Source organism: Scyliorhinus torazame, chromosome 12, assembly GCF_047496885.1.
Source record: "Scyliorhinus torazame isolate Kashiwa2021f chromosome 12, sScyTor2.1, whole genome shotgun sequence".
Taxonomy (NCBI): domain Eukaryota; kingdom Metazoa; phylum Chordata; class Chondrichthyes; order Carcharhiniformes; family Scyliorhinidae; genus Scyliorhinus; species Scyliorhinus torazame.
This window is the reverse complement of record NC_092718.1, coordinates 228,659,620-228,682,019: the sequence shown is the minus strand read 5'-3', so window position 1 is coordinate 228,682,019 and position 22,400 is coordinate 228,659,620. Positions and strand designations below refer to the sequence as shown.

The 22,400-nt window shown below is 51.2% G+C and overlaps 1 protein-coding gene across 1 annotated transcript in view; it reads right to left on the bottom strand.

The window, feature by feature from the left end:
• The window catches only part of pigl (phosphatidylinositol glycan anchor biosynthesis, class L), a gene marked incomplete at its 5' end in the record, with an annotated part of 95,317 nt that overhangs the window by 11,383 nt on the left and 61,534 nt on the right, over positions 1 to 22,400 (bottom strand). The window contains one exon of the mRNA XM_072470046.1: positions 16,403 to 16,470. Within this exon, the coding sequence (XP_072326147.1) occupies positions 16,403 to 16,470 (68 nt within the window). The remainder of the gene's footprint in view (positions 1 to 16,402; positions 16,471 to 22,400) is intronic.

Here is a 22,400-nt window from a genome sequence, read left to right as displayed (position 1 = left end):
GTGTTGGTAAACGTGTACGCCCCGAACTGGGATGATGCAGGATTCATGAAGCGCATGTTGGGGCGCATTCCGGACCTGGAGAAAGGAGGCCTGATAATGGGAGGGGACTTCAATACAGTGTTGGACCCAGCACTGGACCGCTCCAAATCAAGGACTGGAAAGAGGCCGGCGGCGGCCAAGGTACTTAGGGGGTTTATGGATCAGATGGGGGGAGTGGATCCATGGCAGTTTGCAAGGCCGCAGGCCAGGGAATTTTCTTTCTTTTCCCATGTACACAAAGCCTACTCCCGGATAGATTCTTTTGTTCTGGGCAGGGCGCTCATCCGGAGGGTGGAGGGGACGGAGTATTTGGCCATAGCCGTTTTGGACCATGCCCCGCACTGGGTGGAACTGGAGCTGGGAGAGGAGAGGGACCAACGCCCGCTGTGGCGGCTGGATGTGGGACTGCTGGCGGACGAGGTGGTGTGTGGGAAGGTGAGGGGGTGTATCGAAAGGTACTTGGAGGCCAACGACAATGGGGAGGTGCGGGTAGGGGTGGTATGGGAGGCGTTGAAGGCGGTGGTCAGGGGAGAGCTAATCTCCATTAGGGCTCACAGGGAGAAGACAGAGGGTATGGAAAGGGAGAGGTTAGTGGGGGAAATTTTGAGAGTGGATAGGAGATACGCAGAGGCCCCGGAGGAAAGATTACTTGGGGAAAGACGAAGGCTCCAGACGGAGTTTGACCTGTTGACCACAGGGAAGGCGGAGGCACAGCGGAGGAAAGCGCAGGGGGCGACCTACGAGTATGGGGAAAAGGCCAGTCGGATGCTGGCACACCAGCTCCGTAAGAGGATGTCAGCGAGGGAAATAGGGGGAGTCAAAGATGGAAGGGGAGCCACGGTTCGGAGTGCGACGAAAATAAACGAGGTATTTAAGGCCTTCTATGAAGAGCTGTACAGATCCCAGCCCCCAACGGGGGAAGAGGGTATGAAACGATTCCTAGACCAGCTGAGATTCCCGAGGGTGGAGGAGCAAGAAGTGGCTGGTCTGGGGGCACCAATCGGGTTGGAGGAGCTGAGCAACGGTTTGGGGAGCATGCAGGCGGGGAAGGCCCCAGGGCCGGACGGGTTCCCGGTGGAGTTCTACAGGAAGTACGCAGACCTGTTGGCCCCGCTACTAGTGAGGACCTTTAATGAGGCAAGAGAGGAGGGGTCCCTACCTCCGACAATGTCGGAAGCGACAATTTCTTTGATCCTAAAGTGGGACAAGGACCCACTGCAATGTGGATCGTACAGGCCGATCTCGCTCCTTAATGTGGATGCAAAGTTGCTGGCAAAAGTGCTGGCCACGAGGATCGAGGACTGTGACCCGGGGGTAATCCACGAGGACCAGACGGGATTTGTAAAGGGTAGGCAGCTAAACGCCAATGTGCGGCGGCTCTTAAACGTGATAATGATGCCATCGGTGGAGGGAGAAGCAGAGATAGCGGCAGTTATGGACGCGGAGAAGGCCTTTGACCGAGTAGAGTGGGAATACCTCTGGGAGGTGCTGCGTAGGTTTCGGTTCCGGGTAGGGTTTATCAATTGGGTTAAGCTCCTTTACAGAGCCCCGATGGCGAGTGTAGTGACGAACCGGCGGAGGTCGGAGTACTTTCGGCTGTACCGAGGGACGAGGCAGGGGTGCCCCCTGTTGTTCGCATTGGCGATCGAACCATTGGCCATGTCATTGAGGGAGTCTAATAAATGGAGGGGGGTGGTCCAAGGGGGAGAAGAACATCGGGTGTCGCTATATGCAGATGACCTGTTGCTGTATGTGGCGGATCCAATGGAGGGGATGGTGGAGGTCATGCAGACTCGAAGGGAGTTTGGGGAGTTTTCGGGCTATAAGCTCAATGTAGGGAAGAATGAGCTCTTTGTATTCCAGGCGGGGGACCAAGAAAGAGGGATAGGGGACCTACCGCTGAGGAGGGCGGAGGGGAGCTTTCGGTATCTGGATCCAGATAGCCAGGAGTTGGGGGGCCCTACATAAACTGAATCTGACGAGGTTGGTGGAGCAAATGGAGGAGGATTTTAAAAGATGGGACATGCTACCGCTCTCGCTGGCAGGTAAAGTGCAGTCGGTCAAAATGGTGGTCCTTCCGAGGTTTCTGTTTGTGTTTCAGTGCCTTCCCATCGTGATCACTAACGCCTTTTTTAAGAGAGTAGGCAGGAGTATTATGGGGTTTGTGTGGGCGAATAAGACCCCGAGGGTAAGGAGAGGGTTCTTGGAACACAGTAGGGACCGAGCGCTGCCAAACCTGGGGAGCTACTACTGGGCAGCAAATGTGGCGATGATCCGCAAGTGGGTTATGGAGGGAGAGGGGGCGGCATGGAAGAGGATGGAGATGGCGTCCTGCAAAGGAACGAGTCTGGGGGCGTTGGTGACGGCACCGCTGCCACTCTCGCCGACAAAGTATACCACGAGCCCGGTGGTGGCGGCAACGCTAAGGATCTGGGGCCAGTGGAGACGGCACAGGGGTGCAATGGGAGCATCAGTGTGGTTCCCGATCAGGGGTAACCATCGGTTTGTCCCGGGGAAGATGGACGGGGGGTTCCAGAGCTGGCATCGGGCGGGGATTGGAAGAATGGGGGACCTGTTCATTGACGGAACGTTTGCGAGCCTAGGGGCACTGGAGGAGAAGTTTGAGTTACCCCCGGGAAATGCCTTTAGATATATGCAGGTGATGGCTTTTGTAAGGCGACAGGTGAGGGAATTCCCGTTGCTCCCGGCACAAGAAATTCAAGACAGGGTGATCTCAGGTGTATGGGTCGGGGAGGGCAAGGTGTCGGAAATACACCAGGAGTTGAAAGAAGAGGGGGAAGCGCTGGTAGAAGAGTTGAAGGGTAAATGGGAGGAGGAGCTGGGGGAGATCGAGGAAGGTCTGTGGGCGGATGCCCTAGGTAGGGTTAATTCCTCCTCCTCGTGTGCCAGGCTCAGCCTGATACAATTTAAGGTGGTCCACAGAGCGCACTTGACAGGGGCGAGGCTGAGTAGGTTCTTTGGGGTAGAGGACAGATGTGGAAGGTGCTCAGGGAGCCCGGCAAACCATGTCCATATGTTTTGGTCATGCCCGGCACTGGAGGGGTTCTGGAGAGGAGTGGCGGGAGCAATATCTCAGGTGGTGAAAGTCCAGGTCAAGCCAAGCTGGGGGCTAGCAATATTTGGAGTAGTGGACGAACCGGGAGTGCAGGAGGCGAAAGAGGCCGGCATTCTGGCCTTTGCGTCCCTAGTAGCCCGGCGAAGGATCTTGCTAATGTGGAAGGAGGCGAAGCCCCCCAGCGTGGAGGCCTGGATAAACGATATGGCTGGGTTCATAAAGTTGGAGAGGGTAAAGTTTGCCCTGAGAGGGTCTGCGCAGGGGTTCTACAGGCGGTGGCAACCGTTCCTAGACTATCTCGCGGAGGGGGAGGGGGAGGGGGGTTATTGTTTGTAAGGGAGAAAATTTGTGTTAAAAACTTTAATAAATATATTTAAAAAATAAAAATAAAAGGCTGAGGAAAGTTTTTAAAAAAACAACTTTCTCAACATGTCACCGTAACAGCTTTGTGTACGTAACAGCTTTGTGTACGTAACAGCTTTGTGTACGTAACAGCTTTGTGTACGTAACAGCTTTGTGTACGTAACAGCTTTGTGTACATGCGCATCCCAGGTCCCTTTGTTCCTGGAGATATTTTAAAATTGTGCCATTTAGCTTATCTTGGGCTGGATTCTCAGCCCCGCGACATTGGATGGCAAATAGTAATCGGGCGGAGAATCGGGTGTTTGGTCGAAATGGAGGGTCGTGCCGGGCGCTGAACTGACCGTTATGCTCCGGCCCATCACTGGCGACGGGATCAGGGTTTACGCCCGCGCGCTAGCAGGAGGGTGGTAATGGATGCAGGTGTGTCCCAATGACCCATTTGCATCAACGTAGCGACCAGGCACCAGGGTCTATGGGCCCCCGTGATTCTCCGGCCCTCTGGGCCGCGATTACTGCAGGTACCACCAAAGAGGAGCCCGACATGGTGGACCTCCCGGTGGGCCAAAGGAATAACTCCTTAAGGGAGCTGTCCTCTCAGTCCATCTGAGCACCCCCTACAATGCATGACCTGGCCATCCCTCCCCTACCAGACCCCCACAATTAAAGGGACCAGCCTAAGGACCCCCTAACTAGAGGGACCTCACACAGGATCACCACCTCCTCCTCTCCCCCAGAAAAGAGACCCCTGTCTGAAAGATAGAGAGTAGTCCAGACAGGGGCAGTGAAAATAAAATACAGTTGTAACAGCTGTGACCTGTTTTCAAACCCCTCCGATCCAGTATATCTGGACACCCACTCAATCAGTGTCTTTACCATGCAGCACCCAATGACCTGTAACATTGGTAAACTGCAGCCGGCAGCTCTCAGGCACCTCACCCATTGTACAAGATTTTGATAAGTTAATGAAAGCTGCAAGTTCTTCAGAGTTCAGTTTGGGGCCAGAAAGTCCTGTGAAACAGCAAAGTGAAACATAGCAAATAAGAAATAGGAGATGGAGTTGTCCAGTCGGCCCTTCAAGTCTGCTCAGATTATCGCTGACCTTCTACCTCAACCTGAAGACTGTTACTGAAGGGCTATGTGACCTCTGACTTGTGTCCCAAAGTTCATGTTTGCTACAATGCACAGAGACACAACCCACAATTCCATGTGCAGGGCAAGTGTTCAGAATATTCTCGATCAGATAGGGATTTAATAGTAAAACAATGCCACAGACCCGTTGACAAGAATATCATATGGATTAAACATTGAAGCTGAGAGAACCAGGTTCTACGGCCAAACGAGAAACGGAAAGAAAACAGAGGGACAGGACTGGACTTTAATCTAAAAGTCTGGACTAATCCAACAGCAGCTGCAGGAATTCAAATTCAATTAATCGGGATTAAATTGCAAGTCTCATTAAATGATTATGAAACTACCAGATTGCCAATAAAAGGCCATCTGGTTCACTAATGCCGTTTCTGACAATCTGGATAGGGACCAGTAAACTTTTGTTTGAAGTCGATAAAGTTTGAAATCCCAAGTACTTACCAACAGAATAAAATTCCACGGCTTAAAAACAAACAACGTAAACTTTACTGGACAAATCAGAAAAACTTTACGATATCTATCTTACACCTAACATTCAAAATGAACCTGCGGTACATGTGAATCAACAGCAAACTATGGTTGAAGACACTACACTGCACAATAAATAGCAGATCGGCCAAGACAGATCCCAAAGAATTCTCAGCAACCCACCCAGATGTCATTGTCCACCAGCCACAGCTCCAGCGGTGGGGGCTGGCAGACCCTGGCCTCTGTCTCTCACAAGGCATTTGAAGATCTAGCCTCTGAATTACCACCAAAGGTCACTCTGACTCAGACTGCTCACCCCCTGATGGTTTCATCTCCTCTTGAGAATACGTTCCACTGGCTTCCACCTTCAGCACCAAGTAACTGGCACAACTCCAGCTCTCCAGCCACAATGAGCTGAACACCATTGCGCCAAAAGGCCACAGTCCAGAGTCACTGGCTTTTCACTCGCTGCCTTTCAGCTCCCCAGGGCTTCTCCCTAGGCTTCACTACCTGGAGCCAGCCAACAGCAGCAAATTTGTTGCCTGAAGCCTCTTCTTCATCCTCCCAACACTCCCAGCCCTGCCGGCAAGCAGTTAAAGGACCTTAACGAAAGGTCTCCTGCACTGGTAATAATTCAATAATTTTACAGGGAATTAAGAAAAAGGGGGCCCAAGTCACAGACATTGTGGCTCCAGCCTGTCTGTAAGAGATTCATTGTCCAGCCCAGTGCAAGGGGTAAAAACACATTAACATCCCATCCAGAAATTCAGAGTATAGGAACAGAATCCAGGAGATTGTAAAGGAGCATTGTATTAGATGATCGTTTTCCCATTAAAGAGACCAAAAAATATGCATACTGATCACCTTGTATTGTTTCGACTGAATTGATGACGTCAATGCCTATTTGTAAATCTGAAAGAACCTTAAATATTTCTGCGTGTAACTCTGACTATGATCAGAACAGATTTGTCGAGCTGGAAACAGCACCAGCTCCTGTTTCTCCTGTGTGCACACAGCAATTCAGAATAAATGCAACTTTTACAACTCCACGCGGTTGAGAACAGACTCTGAGCTTTACTTCCCTCCAACAGCCGCCCGCAAAGATCAATGGGAAATTTGGCCAAGCTTGAACACAGGCTGAATGCAGTCTGCAAATATACAAAATTGCAGCTCAGACTTATAGAACATAGAACATAGAACAATACAGCGCAGTACAGGCCCTTCGGCCCACGATGTTGCACCAAAACAAAAGCCATCTAACCTACACTATACCATTATCATCCATATGTTTATCCAATAAACTTTTAAATGCCCTTAATGTTGGCGAGTTCACTACTGTAGCAGGTAGGGCATTCCACGGCCTCACTACTCTTTGCGTAAAGAACCTACCCCTGACCTCTGTCCTATATCTATTACCCCTCAGTTTAAGGCTATGTCCCCTCGTGCTAGCCATTTCCATCCGCGGGAGAAGGCTCTCACTGTCCACCCTATCTAACCCTCTGATCATTTTGTATGCCTCTATTAAGTCTCCTCTTAACCTTCTTCTCTCTAACGAAAACAACCTCAAGTCCATCAGCCTTTCCTCATAAGATTTTCCCTCCATACCAGGCAACATCCTGGTAAATCTCCTCTGCACCCGTTCCAAAGCCTCCACGTCCTTCCTATAATGCGGTGACCAGAACTGTACGCAATACTCCAAATGCGGCCGTACCAGAGTTCTGTACAGCTGCAACATGACCTCCTGACTCCGGAACTCAATCCCTCTACCAATAAAGGCCAACACTCCATAGGCCTTCTTCACCACCCTATCAACCTGGGTGGCAACTTTCAGGGATCTATGTACATGGACACCTAGATCCCTCTGCTCATCCACACTTTCAAGAACTTTTCCATTAGCCACATATTCCACATTCCTGTTTTTCCTTCCAAAGTGAATCACCTCACACTTCTCTACATTAAACTCCATTTGCCACCTCTCAGCCCAGCACTGCAGCTTATCTATATCCCTCTGTAACCTGCTACTTCCTTCCTCACTATCGACAACACCACCGACTTTAGTATCGTCTGCAAATTTACTCACCCACCCTTCTGCGCCTTCCTCTAGGTCATTGATAAAAATGACAAACAGCAACGGCCCCAGAACAGATCCTTGTGGTACTCCACTTGTGACAGAACTCCATTCTGAACATTTCCCATCAACCACCACCCTCTGTCTTCTTTCAGCTAGCCAATTTCTGATCCACGTCTCTAAATCACCCTCAATCCCCAGCCTCCGTATTTTCTGCAATAGCCTACCGTGGGGAACCTTATCAAACGCTTTGCTGAAATCCATATACACCACATCAACTGCTCTACCCTCGTCTACCTGTTCAGTCACCTTCTCAAAGAACTCGATAAGGTTTGTGAGGCATGACCTACCCTTCACAAAGCCATGCTGACTATCCCTGATCATATTATTCCTATCTAGATGATTATAAATCTTGTCTCTTATAATGCCCTCCAAGACTTTACCCACTACAGACGTGAGGCTCACCGGTCTATAGTTGCCGGGGTTGTCTCTGCTCCCCTTTTTGAACAAAGGGACCACATTTGCTATCCTCCAGTCCTCTGGCACTATTCCTGTATCCAATGATGACATAAAAATCAAAGCCAATGGTCCAGCAATCTCTTCCCTGGCCTCCCAGAGAATCCTAGGATAAATCCCATCAGGCCCCGGGGACTTATCTATTTTCAGCCTGTCCAGAATTGCCAACACCTCTTCCCTACTTACCTCAATGCCATCTAATCTATTTACCTGGAGCTCAGCATTCTCCTCCACAACATTATCTTTTTCCTGAGTGAATACTGACGAAAAATATTCATTTAGTATCTCGCCTATCTCTTCAGACTCTACACACAACTTCCCATCCCTGTCCTTGACTGGTCCTACTCTGTCCCTAGTCATTCGCTTATTCCTGACATACCTATAGAAAGCTTTTGGGTTTTCCTTGATCCTTCCTGCCAAATACTTCTCATGTCCCCTCCTTGCTCGTCTTAGCTCTCTCTTTAGATCCTTCCTCGCTACCTTGTAACTATCCATCGCCCCAACTGAAACTTCACACCTCATCTTCACATAGGCCTCCTTCTTCCTCTTAACAAGAGATTCCACTTCTTTGGTAAACCACGGTTCCCTCGCTCGGCACCTTCCTCCCTGCCTGACCGGTACATACTTATCAAGAACACGCAATATCTGGTCCTTGAACAAGCTCCACTTATCCAGTGTGTCCAAAACTTGCAGCCTACTTATCCACCTTATCCCCCCCAAGTCACGTCTAATGGCATCATAATTTCCCTTCCCCCAGCTATAACTCTTGCCCTGCGGTGTATACTTATCCCTTTCCATCCTTAACGTAAACGTCACCGAATTGTGGTCACTGTCCCCAAAGTGCTCACCTACCTCCAAATCCAACACCTGGCCTGGTTCATTACCCAAAACCAAATCCAATGTGGCCTCACCTCTTGTTGGCCTGTCAACAAACTGTGTCAGGAAACCCTCCTGCACACACTGAACAAAAAACGACCCATCTAATGTACTCGAACTATATCTTTTCCAGTCAATATTTGGAAAGTTAAAGTCTCCCATAATAACTACCCTGTTACTTTCGCTCATATCCAGGATCATCTTCGCCATCCTTTCCTCTACATCCCTAGAACTATTTGGAGGCCTATAGAAAACTCCCAACAGGGTGACCTCTCCCTTCCTGTTTCTAACCTCAGCCCATACTACCTCGGAAGATGAGTCCCCATCTAGCATCCTCTCCGCCACCGTAATACTGCTCTTGACTAGCAGCGCCACACCTCCCCCTCTTTTGCCTCCTTCCCTGAGCTTACTAAAACACCTAAACCCCGGAACCTGCAACATCCATTCCTGTCCCTGCTCTATCCACGTCTCCGAAATGGCCACAACATCGAAGTCCCAGGTACCAACCCATGCTGCCAGTTCCCCTACCTTATTTCGTATACTCCTGGCATTGAAGTAGACACACTTCAAACCACCTACCTGAACACTGGCCCCCTCCTCCGACGTCAAATCTGAGCTCCTGACCTCTATACTCTCATTCTCCCTTACCCTAAAACTACAATCCAGGTTCCCATGCCCCTGCTGCATTAGTTTAAACCCCCCCAAAGAGCACTAACAAATCTCCCCCCCAGGATATTTGTGCCCCGCAGGTTCAGATGTAGACCATCCTGTCTGTAGAGGTCCCACCTTCCCCAGAAAGCGCCCCAGTTATCCAGAAATATTATGCAGAAACTAACACAGAAGAAAGGCAATTTGGAGGTCTTCCCGGGACAATAGGCTCCAGGTAGAAACTAACAATATGTGGCAGACTCAGCGGCGCCCGCTTTCCGTATTTGGGAGGCCTACGTGCCTCGGACACTAACGGCCATGGCCGACCGGGACCCGCTGTTGCTAACTTTTGCCTTAGTTTAATTGCTCTGTTTTATCACCTTTGCTCGAGTCGCCAGGAAATAGAGTTAAGAGGGAAATCAGGAGGGCAAAAAGGGGACATGAAATTGCTTTGGCAAATAATGCAAGGGAGAATCCAAAGAGATTCTACAAATACATAAAGGGGAAAAGAGTAACTAGGGACAGAGTAGGGCCTCTTAAGGATCAACAAGGGCATCTATGTGCAGAGCCACAAGAGTTGGGTGAGATCCTGAATGAATATTTCTCATCGGTATTCACGGTGGAGAAAGGCATGGATGTTAGGAAACTAAGGGAAATAAATAGTGATGTCTTGAGAAGTGTGCATATTACAGAGGAGGAGGTGCTGGAAGTCTTAAAGCGCATCAAGGTAGATAAATCCCCGGGACCTGATGAAATGTATCCCAGGATGTTGTGGGAGGCTAGGGAGGAAATTGCGGGTCCCCTAACAGAGATATTTGAATCATCGGCAGCCACAGGGGAGGTGCCTGAAGATTGGAGAGTGGCGAATGTTGTGCCCTTGTTTAAGAAGGGCAGCAGGGAAAAGCCTGGGAACTACAGACCGGTGAGCCTAACGTCTGTAGTAGGTAAGTTGCTAGAAGGTATTCTGAGAGACAGGATCTACAAGCATTTAGAGAGGCAAGGACTGATTCGGGGCAGTCAGCATGGCTTTGTGCGTGGAAAATCATGTCTCACAAATTTGATTGAGTTTTTTGAGGGGGTGACCAAGAAGGTAGATGAGGGCAGTGCAGTAGACGTTGTCTACATGGACTTTAGCAAAGCCTTTGACAAGGTACCGCATGGTAGGTTGTTGCAGAAGGTTAAAGCTCACGGGATCCAGGGTGAGGTTGCCAATTGGATTCAAAATTGGCTGGACGACAGAAGGCAGAGGGTGGTTGTAGAGGGTTGTTTTTCAAACTGGAGGCCTGTGACCAGTGGTGTGCCTCAGGGATCGGTGCTGGGTCCACTGTTATTTGTGATTTATATTAATGATTTGGATGAGAATTTAGGAGGCATGGTTAGTAAGTTTTCAGATGACACCAAGATTGGTGGCACAGTGGATAGTGAAGAAGGTTACCTAGGATTGCAACAGTTTCTTGATCAATTAGGCCAGTGGGCCGACGAATGGCAGATGGAGTTTAATTTAGATAAATGTGAAGTGATGCATTTTGGCAGATCGAATCAGGCCAGGACCTACTCAGTTAATGGTATGGCGTTGGGGAGAGTTATAGAACAAAGAGATCTAGGAGTACAGGTTCATAGCTCCTTGAAGGTGGAGTCGCAGGTAGACAGGGTGGTGAAGAAGGCATTCGGCATGCTTGGTTTCATTGGTCAGAACATTGAATACAGGAGTTGGGACGTCTTGTTGAAGTTGTACAAGACATTGGTATGGCCACACTTGGAATACTGTGTGCAGTTCTGGTCACCCTATTATAGAAAGGATATTATTAAACTGGAAAGAGTGCAGAAAAGATTTACTAGGATGTTGCCGGGACTTGATGGTTTGAGTTATAAGGAGAGGCTGGATAGACTGGGACTTTTTTCCTTGGAGCGTAGGAGGCTTAGGGGTGATCTTATAGAGGTCTATAAAATAATGAGGGGCATAGATAAGGTAGATAGTCAACATCTTTTCCCAAAGGTAGGGGAGTCAAAAACTAGAGGGCATAGGTTTAAGGTGAGAGGGGAGAGATTCAGAAGGGCCCAGAGGGGCAATTTCTTCACTCAGAGGGTAGTGAGTGTCTGGAATGGGCTGCCAGAGGTAGTAGTAGAGGCGGGTACAATTGTGTCTTTTAAAAAACATTTAGATAGTTACATGTGTAAGATGGGTATAGAGGGTTATGGGCCAAGTGCGGGCAACTGGGACTAGCTTAATGGTAAAAACTGGGCGGCATGGACTGGTTGGGCCGAAGGGCCTGTTTCCATGCTGTAAACGTCTATGATTCTATGATCTATGTATCCTTATGATACCGCCACGTGGTTCAAGTCCGAGTAATGATCAATAATCCAATACACCACTTAGTAAGATTTAAATCAAAGTACATTTATTATACACTGTAATCGCTACTCATGTACAAATTCTACGTCTAAACTACTTCTACGACTAACAGGCCAATACTTAACTTGGAACTGACCCACCAGGTCAGGGAAACGAATGGCCTTTCGTTCCGGTTCTGAGTCTGCGGGATTCGAAGTTGGTACAGATTGGTAGCTAGGAGCGCCTATCTCGTAGCGAGCGTTGAAGTAAGACTTACTGGATATCAGCGGCGGCTGGACCGGTCACTGTCAAGGGTTGGTTCGCGTTGCTGAGTGACCCGGTCAAGAAGAGAAGCGAAGCACGATTTGAACTTGGGGCTTGATTCTTATAGTCCCCAGGGGCTTCCCGCCTTTCGGGGCGGACCCTGTACCTGGTTCCAAGTGATTGGACTTTGTCCCAATCACTTGGTTTGATTTTCTCCAATGCTGGAGCGGTTCCCTGATCGATGGGCGGTCCTGAGGTGGTCGTTCACCTCCCATTGTGTAGGCTTCTGCTGGCGCCAAAGAGTCTGGTTTGGCTTCATGTGTCTAAATGTTGCTCATTGTTCCCGGGGATTGCTCATTAATATGCAGATGGCTGGTGTTTTGTTCTGCTGATGGTTGCTGGTATCGATCTTGTCTGGCCTTTCCAGAGGTAAATACACACTCAACCTGCAGCTGCTCGTTTGTGTCCTGTTGGCTGAATTTCCCATCAGCCTTTGCCGTTCGCCATTTTAAATCGGGAGTTGGCCATTTTAACTGGCTACACCACCCAGCCATCAAGGTATCCACCCCCAATGGGTCAGGATCGATCAGGGTGATCGATACCCTATCGATCCATTGGACCTTCACCTGGGACCGCCCAAAAGAGGGTGATAGCTAGAAGAATAAAAGGCACTACGCAGGCCACTGACTCTCACTGCAGCATCGACAGTCACCAACAATGGTGAATCCAGCACCAGCCAAGAAGAGCCCACGCCATCCACAGGCAAATTAGAACAGAGGACACGGACTGCCTGCAGAACGGCAGCACTGCCAAACTACCAGAAATCAGATAAGGCCGTATCTGCTCTGTGCTTGCCGGTCACCTGGAAGTTAAGTTAAGGTCGTTCAAGTGTATTATTTTATAGTCCAATGTACATGATCATATGATTGAAACTAAACAAGTTGTGTGATTATTTGTCCACCGTATACGGGTTAAAACACACACTGTGGTTTAGATAAAGAAAAGTGCAACATTGGGCACTGCTGAGGGGTCATGGATGCCTGGAACTGCTAGCAGTCTGAAGGTGCCGGCCGCGCCTTGGGCATTACTTCCCGCATTCGCGGCAACAGATGGCCCTGCAATCAGGAACGCCGCGACGCATGGCCACTCGATCAGGAACTCCGTGTCGCATGGCCCCGTGATCGGGAACATTGTGAGGCACGGCCCCGCGATCGGGAACGCCGTGACGCATGGCCCCGTCATCAGGAACTCCGTGACGCATGGCCCCGTCATCAGGAACGCCGTGACGCATGGCCCCGTGATCGGGAACATTGTGACGCACGGCCTCGTGATCGGGAACGCCGTGACGCATGGCCCCGTGATCGGGAACGCGCAACACATGGCCCCGTGATCGAGAACTCTGCAACGCATTGTCTAGTTGTCGGGAACTCCGCGACGCATGGCCCCGTGATCGGGAACGCCGTGACGAATGGCCCCGTGATTGGGAACGCCGCGACGCATGGCCCCGTGATCGGGAACGCCGTGACGAATGGCCCCGTGATTGGGAACGCCGCGACGCATGGCCCCGTGATCGGGAACGCCGCGACGCATGGCCCCGTGATCGGGAACATTGTGACGCACAGCCCCGTGATTGGGAACATTGTGACGCATGGCCCCATGATCGGGAATGCCGTGACACATGGCCCCATGATCGGGAACGCCGTGACACATGGCCCCATGATCGGGAACGCCGCGACGCATGGCCCCATGATCGGGAACGCGCAACACATGGCCCCCTGATTGGGAATGCCGCGACGCATGGCCCCGTGATCGGGAACGCTGCGACGCATGGCCCCGTAATTGGGAACTCTGCGACGCATGGCCTCGTGATCTGGAACGGCGCGACGCATGGCCCCGTGATCGGGAACTCCGTGACGCATGGCCCTGTGATTGGGAACATTGTGACGCACGGCCCGGCAATCGGGAATGCCGCGACGCATGGCCCCGTGATCGGGAACTCCGCGACGCATGGCCCTGTGATCGGGAACGCCGCGACGCATAGCCCCGTGATCGGGAACATTGTGACGCACGGCCCCGCGATCGGGAATGCCGCGACACATGGCCCCGTGATCGGGAACGCCGTGTGGCATGGCCCCGCGATCGGGAACGCCGTGACACATGGCCCCGTGATCGGGAACGCCGTGTGGCATGGCCCTGTGATCGGGAACGCCATGTGGCATGGCCCAGTGATTGGTAACGCTGTAACGCATGACCTCGCTACCCTCCTGATACCCAGCTGCGACCAACCCGCAGGTCGCGACTCTGTATTTGAAAATGACTGTACTATCTCTACAGTCACCGCGTTCAACACTCGAGTGCTCCGGTTTCCTCCCATAAGTCCCGAAAGACGTGCTGTTAGGTGAATTGGACATTCTGAATTCTCCGTCAGTGTACCCGTACTGGCATCGGAGTGTGGCGACTGGGGGCTTTTCACAGTAACTTCATTGCAGTGTTAATGTAAGCCTACTTGTGACAATAATAAAGATTATTATTATTACTGTGGTTATTGGGCAGCTTTGGGAATTTTTACCCTCATAGCGCCAAGGTCCCAGGTTCGATTCTCGGCTTGGGGCACTGTCTGTGCGGAGTCTGTGCGTTCTCCTTGTGTGCGGTTTCCTCCCACAGTCCAAAGATGTGCAAGTTAGGTGGATTGGTCATGATAAATTGCCCCTTAAGTTGGTGGTTTCAGGGCAGGGGATTGGGCCTAGGTAGGGTGGCCTTTCGAGGTGTCGGAACAGACTCGATTGGCCGAATGGCCTCTTTCTGCACTTAGGGATTCTATGATTCTATGAGTTTGATAAACCATGGACTGATTGGTCAGTCAGATCGTGCCCAGGTCTGACAAGCTGACCATATTGGTCTCATTAGCTACAGACATGTGGGAAAGAGTAGCTGCACAATTCTCGTTGCTCTTGCTTTCCAAAGCGATTTTCCTGTTCAGAATTTTTTGGTCTTGTGGTTCATAATTGGAATCCCTTTCTCTCCAAATTTAAATTCACAATATCATGTCACTGATTCACAGTAGACATCATCTACCCCGAAGGTTACAGTTACACAAGGACAGAGTCACAGGGCACAGAAAAGGCCCTTTAGCCGTCGCGTCTGCATCGGTCAATCACCTAATTTATTCTAATCCCATTTTCCAGCTCTTGGCCTTGTCTGCCCTGGCATCACAATTCCACATCTAAACCGTTCTGAGGGTCTCTGCCTCCACCATCCTTTCAGGCAGCAAGTTCCAGACTCCCACCACCCTCTGTGTAAAAAGGTTCACATCCCTCCTGCCCCTCACCTTAAATCTCTGCCCCGTGGTCATTGACCCCTCCACCATTGGGAAACATTTGTTTCTGTCAACTCTATCTATGCCCCTCATACTTTTATACCTCTCATGTCCCCCCTCAGTCTCCTCTGCTCCAAGGAAAACAACCCCAGTCTATCCAATCTCTCTCCAGCCCAGGCAACATCCTGGTAAATCCCCTCTGCACCCTTTCTAGTGGCTATCACATCCCTCCTATAATGTGGATTCCAGAACTGAACACAGCACTCTTAACTGTGGCCTAACCAACATTTTATACAGTTTCAGCATAACCTCCCTGCTCTTAAACTCTGTGCCTCAGCTAAAAGGGCAAGTATTCCATACGCCTTCTTAACCACTGTATCCACCTGCTCTGCTACCTTAAAGGACGGGTGTACATGCACACCAAACTCCCTCTGATCCTCGGTGCTTCCCAGGGTCCTGCCGTTTATCCTGTATTCCCTTGCTTTGTTTGTCCTGCCCAATATCACCTCACACTTATCCAGATTGAATTCCATTTGCCACTGATCAGCCCGTCTGACCAGCCCGTCTGTATCCTCCTGTAATCGAAGGCTATCCTTCTCACTATTTACCACCCCACCAATTTTCATATCATCCGCAAACTTACTGAGCAACCCTCCTACATTCATGTCTAAATCATTTATATAAACCACACACTAAAAGGGCTCCAACACTGATCCCTGCAGGACCCCTCTGGACACAGGCTTCCGGTCAGAAAAACTCCCCTCGACCACCACCCTCTGCTTGCTGCCACTCAGCCAATTCTGGACCCAATTTGCCAAATTTCCTTGGATCCCATGGGCTCTTACCTTTGCTGTCAGTCTCCCATGTGGGACTTTATCAAAAGTCTTGCTGAAGTCCAAGTAGATTATGTCAAATGCATTTCCCTCATCTACACACCTGGTCATCTCTTCGAAAAATTCAGTCAAGTTGGTCAGATTGTTGACTGTTCCGGATTAATCCCCGACTCTCCAAATGCAGATTAATTCAGTCTCTCAGAATTGCTTCAATAATTTCCCCACCATGGAGGTTAGACTGATTGGCCTGTAGTTTCCTGGTTTATCCCTTCCTCCCTTCTTGAATAATGGCACCACATTGACTATCCTCCAGTCCTCTGGCACCTCTCCTGTGGCCAGAGAGGATTTGAAAATTATTGCCAGCACCCCTGCTATTTCCCCCCTTAGTTATAAAGTGAACATTTGTAGGTCTTACCTGAGGGGGTAACTTTGAAAAGCCGAGTGATTTGATAGTTACCTGATTGCGTAGTAAACAGCAATATGGTTGGCATGTCCACTCACTCCATCTTCATCAAACGTCAGCACCTACAAGAGCAGAATGAAGGGTGAACATTGCATCACCAATGTCACAAAGAAAACTATCCATAAAGTGCTCCCTTCAAAATGAGTTATAATAATAATCTTTATTATTGTCACAGGTAGGCTTACATTAACACTGCAATGACGTTACTGTGAAAAGCCCCTAGTCGCCACACTCCGGCACCTGTTCGGGTACACAGAGGGAGAATTCAGAATGTCCAATTCACCTAACAGCACGTCGTTCAGGACTTGTGGGAGGAAACCGGAGCACCCGGAGGAAACCCACACAGTCTCCACACAGGCAGTGACCCAAGCCGGGAATCGAACCTGGCACCCCGGAGCTCTGAAGCAACAGTGCTAACCACTGTGCTACCGTGCCGCCCTGTCATACTTCAAGTGTATGTACTTCAAATGCATTGGGAAAGAATTTCATCCAGTTACCAATAAAATAAATATTCCCAGTTTCAACGCATAAGATCAATAAGAAATGGGCAGACTTGTTTTTCAACATAAAGCTAATTGCAGTAACACTGGTACAGCAGATGGTGGAGCTGTTGATGGCAACAGCAAGGCATTAGGGCGGATCTGCCTGATATGTGGCTGGTTGCCCATTGCCAATGTCCAATTCACCTAACAGCCCATCTTTCGGGACTTGTGGGAGGAAACCCACGCAGACACGAGGAGAATGTGAGCCTCCACACTGACAGTGACCCAGAGCCGGGATCGAACCTGGGACCTCAGCGCCGTGAGGCAGCAGTGCTAACCACTGTGCTACCCTGCCGCCCTTCCCTGGCACTGCTAACCACTGTGTTACCCTGCCGCCCTTCCCTGGCACTGCTAACCACTGTGCTACCCTGCCGCCCTTCCCTGGCACTGCTAACCACTGTGCTACCCTGCCGCCCTTCCCTGGCACTGCTAACCACTGTGCTACCCTGCCGCCCTTCCCTGGCACTGCTAACCACTGTGCTACCCTGCCGCCCTTCCCTGGCACTGCTAACCACTGTGCTACCCTGCCGCCCTTCCCTGGCAGTGCTAACCACTGTGCTACCCTGCCGCCCTTCCCTTGCACTGCTAACCACTGTGTTACCCTGCCGCCCTTCCCTGGCAGTGCTAACCACTGTGTTACCCTGCCGCCCTTCCCTGGCAGTGCCAACCACTGTGTTACCCTGCCGCCCTTCCCTGGCACTGCCAACCACTGTGTTACCCTGCCGCCCTTCCCTGGCACTGCCAACCACTGTGCTACCCTGCCGCCCTTCCCTGGCACTGCTAACCACTGTGTTACCCTGCCGCCCTTCCCTGGCACTGCTAACCACTGTGTTACCCTGCCGCCCTTCCCTGGCACTGCTAACCACTGTGCTACCCTGCCGCCCTTCCCTGGCACTGCTAACCACTGTGTTACCCTGCCGCCCTTCCCTGGCACTGCTAACCCACTGTGCTACCCTGCCGCCCTTCCCTGGCACTGCTAACCACTGTGCTACCCTGCCGCCCTTCCCTGGCACTGCTAACCCACTGTGCTACCCTGCCGCCCTTCCCTGGCACTGCTAACCACTGTGTTGCCCTGCCGCCCTTCCCTGGCACTGCTAACCACTGTGCTACCCTGCCGCCCTTCCCTGGCAGTGCTAACCACTGTGCTACCCTGCCGCCCTTCCCTGGCACTGCTAACCACTGTGCTACCCTGCCGCCCTTCCCTGGCACTGCTAACCACTGTGTTACCCTGCCGCCCTTCCCTGGCACTGCTAACCACTGTGCTACCCTGCCGCCCTTCCCTGGCACTGCTAACCACTGTGTTACCCTGCCTCCCTTCCCTGGCACTGCTAACCACTGTGTTACCCTGCCGCCCTTCCCTGGCACTGCTAACCACTGTGTTACCCTGCCGCCCTTCCCTGGCACTGCTAACCACTGTGTTACCCTGCCGCCCTTCCCTGGCACTGCTAACCACTGTGTTACCCTGCCGCCCTTCCCTGGCACTGCTAACCACTGTGCTACCCTGCCGCCCTTCCCTGGCACTGCCAACCACTGTGTTACCCTGCCGCCCTTCCCTGGCACTGCTAACCCACTGTGTTACCCTGCCGCCCTTCCCTGGCACTGCTAACCACTGTGTTACCCTGCCGCCCTTCCCTGGCACTGCTAACCACTGTGCTACCCTGCCGCCCTTCCCTGGCACTGCCAACCACTGTGTTACCCTGCCGCCCTTCCCTGGCACTGCTAACCACTGTGTTACCCTGCCGCCCTTCCCTGGCACTGCTAACCACTGTGTTACCCTGCCGCCCTTCCCTGGCAGTGCTAACCACTGTGTTACCCTGCCTCCCTTCCCTGGCACTGCTAACCACTGTGCTACCCTGCCGCCCTTCCCTGGCACTGCTAACCACTGTGCTACCCTGCCGCCCTTCCCTGGCACTGCTAACCACTGTGCTACCCTGCCGCCCTTCCCTGGCACTGCTAACCACTGTGCTACCCTGCCGCCCTTCCCTGGCACTGCTAACCACTGTGTTACCCTGCCGCCCTTCCCTGGCACTGCTAACCACTGTGTTACCCTGCCGCCCTTCCCTGGCACTGCTAACCACTGTGTTACCCTGCCGCCCTTCCCTGGCACTGCCAACCACTGTGTTACCCTGCCGCCCTTCCCTGGCACTGCTAACCCACTGTGCTACCCTGCCGCCCTTCCCTGGCACTGCTAACCACTGTGTTGCCCTGCCGCCCTTCCCTGGCAGTGCTAACCACTGTGTTACCCTGCCGCCCTTCCCTGGCACTGCTAACCACTGTGCTACCCTGCCGCCCTTCCCTGGCACTGCTAACCACTGTGCTACCCTGCCGCCCTTCCCTGGCACTGCTAACCACTGTGCTACCCTGCCGCCCTTCCCTGGCACTGCTAACCACTGTGCTACCCTGCCGCCCTTCCCTGGCACTGCTAACCACTGTGCTACCCTGCCGCCCTTCCCTGGCACTGCTAACCACTGTGCTACCCTGCCGCCCTTCCCTGGCAGTGCTAACCACTGTGCTACCCTGCCGCCCTTCCCTGGCAGTGCTAACCACTGTGTTACCCTGCCGCCCTTCCCTGGCAGTGCTAACCACTGTGCTACCCTGCCGCCCATACTCCTTTTCTCAGCTTTCCTTTCTCCAAGGAAAACAGTCCCAACCTCTCCACTCTATCATCATAGCTACAGTTCTTCATCCCTGGAATCCTTCTTGTGAATCTCCTCTGGAGTACATGGGCAGCACTGGAGCACAGTGGTTAGCATTGTTGCTTCACAGCACCAGGGTCCCAGGTTCAAATCCCGCTTGGGTCACTGTCTGTGTGGAGTCTATCCTCATCTGTGATAGAAAACTCTCATTTTAAAATGATCGCGGCCTAGTTTCGGGAGCCGTTCGGAGGAGGAGGAGCAGTCTCTGTCAGGGAGAGAACCTGAGAACATCTAAGACACTCAGAGGGTAAGAAGGTAAGTAAGTGATTTTTACTCATTTTTACTTTTATACCTTTTTCAAATTGTGTGTGTCGGGGGGAACCTGAGGTGACATCACAGAAAAGCTGTGGCCTGAGTGGCTGGTTGGGAATCTACACTAAATTAAAAAAATTAAGCATTGGTAACTAATTAAACATAATTACTTAATTATAATTTAGAGGGATATCGAAGCCAGAGATCGGAGAGTACTATATTTAGCTTTCGCATTTCTATTAGAAATCTAGTGCTAGGAAACAGATAGTTTTTTTAATAAATATTTTATTGAAAATTTTTGGCCAACCATCACAGTACATTGTGTATCCTTTACACAATATTATAACAATATAAATAACAATGGCCAGTTTTATAAACAAGAAATAAATAATATATAAACAAAAACAAAACTAAATGGCAACTGCCTTGTCCCAGATAAATATTCTCCAAAAATATGTTTTAACAGTCCAATATACAATTATCGAAAACAACAACCTATACATATTATACTTATATACTTATATATTAACATCCCTGAGAATCCCTCTGGTTCCTCCCCCCCCCCCCCCCCCGGGTTGCTGCTGCTGTCTTCTTCTTTTCCATTCCCTCTATCTTTCTGTGAGGTATTCGACGAACGGTTGCCACCGCCTGGTGAACCCTTGAGCCGATCCCCTTAGGACGAACTTAATCCGTTCCAGCTTTATAAACCCTGCCATGTCATTTATCCAGGTCTCCACCCCCGGGGGCTTGGCTTCCTTCCACATCAACAGTATCCTGCGCCGGGCTACTAGGGACGCAAAGGCCAAAACATCGGCCTCTTTCGCCTCCTGCACTCCCGGCTCTTCTGCAACCCCGAATATAGCCAACCCCCAGCTTGGTTCGACCTGGACCCCCACCACCTTCGAAAGCACCTTTGTCACCCCCACCCAAAACCCCTGTAGTGTCGGACATGACCAGAACATGTGGGTGCGATTCGCTGGGCTTCTCGAGCATCTCGCACACCTATCCCCACTCCAAAAAATTTACTGAGCCGTGCTCCAGTCATATGCGCCCTGTGTAACACCTTAATTTGTATCAGGCTTAGCCTAGCACACGAGGACGATGAGTTTACCCTACTTAGGGCATCAGCCCACAGCCCCTCCACAATCTCCTCCCCCAGCTCTTCTTCCCATTTCCCTTTCAGCTCATCTACCATAATCTCCCCCTCATCCCTCATTTCCCTATATATGTCTGATACCTTACCGTCCCCACCCATGTCTTTGAGATCACCCTGTCCTGCACCTCCTGCGTCGGGAGCTGCGGGAATTCCCTCACCTGTTGCCTCGCAAAAGCCCTCAGTTGCATATACTGGAATGCATTCCCTTGGGGCAACCCATATTTTTCGGTCAGCGCTCCCAGACTTGCAAACGTCCCATCTACAAACAGATCTCTCAATTGTGTTACTCCTGCTCTTTGCCATGTTCCAAATCCCCCATCCATTCTCCCTGGAGCAAACCTATGATTATTTCTTATCGGGGACCACACCGAGGCTCCAGTCTTTCCCCTATGCCGTCTCCATTGCCCCCAAATTTTCAGAGTAGCCACCACCACCGGGCTTGTGGAGTATTTCTTCGGTGAGAACGGCAACGGCGCCGTCACCATGGCTTGTAGGCAAGTCCCCCTACAGGACCCCTTCTCCAATCTCTTCCACGCCGCTCCCTCCTCTTCTCCCATCCACTTACATACCATTGAGATGTTGGCGGCCCAATAGTACTCACTCAGGCTCGGTAGCGCCAGCCCCCCCCCTGTCCCTACTACGCTGCAAAAATCCCTTCCTCACTTTCGGGGTCTTCCCGGCCCACACAAAACTCATGATACTCTTCTCAATCCTTTTGAAAAAAGCCTTCGTGCTCACCACCGGGAGGCACTGAAACACAAAGAGGAATCTCGGGAGGACCACCATTTTAACCGCTTGTACCCTCCCTGCCAGTGACAGGGGTACCATGTCCCATCTCTTGAAGTCCTCCTCCATCTGTTCCACCAACCGCGCTAAGTTTAACCTATGCAATGTACCCCAATTCTTGGCTATCTGGCTCCCCAAGTAGCGAAAGTCCCTTGTTACCTTTCTCAGCGGTAAGTCCTCTATTTCTCTACTCTGCTCCCCTGGATGCACCACAAACAACTCACTTTTCCCCATGTTCAGCTTATATCCTGAAAATTCTCCAAACTCCCCAAGTATCCGCATTATCTCTGGCATCCCCTCCACCGGGTCCGCCACATACACCAATAAATCGTCCGCGTAAAGAGATACCCGGTGTTCCTCTCCTCCCCTGAGTACTCCCCTCCACTTCCTGGAACCCCTCAATGCTATTGCCAGGGGCTCAATCGCCAGTGCATACAGTAACGGGGACAGAGGACATCCCTGCCTCGTCCCTCTATGGAGCCGAAAATACGCAGACCCCCGTCCATTCGTGACCACGCTCGCCATCGGGGCCCTATACAGCAGCTGTACCCATCTAATAT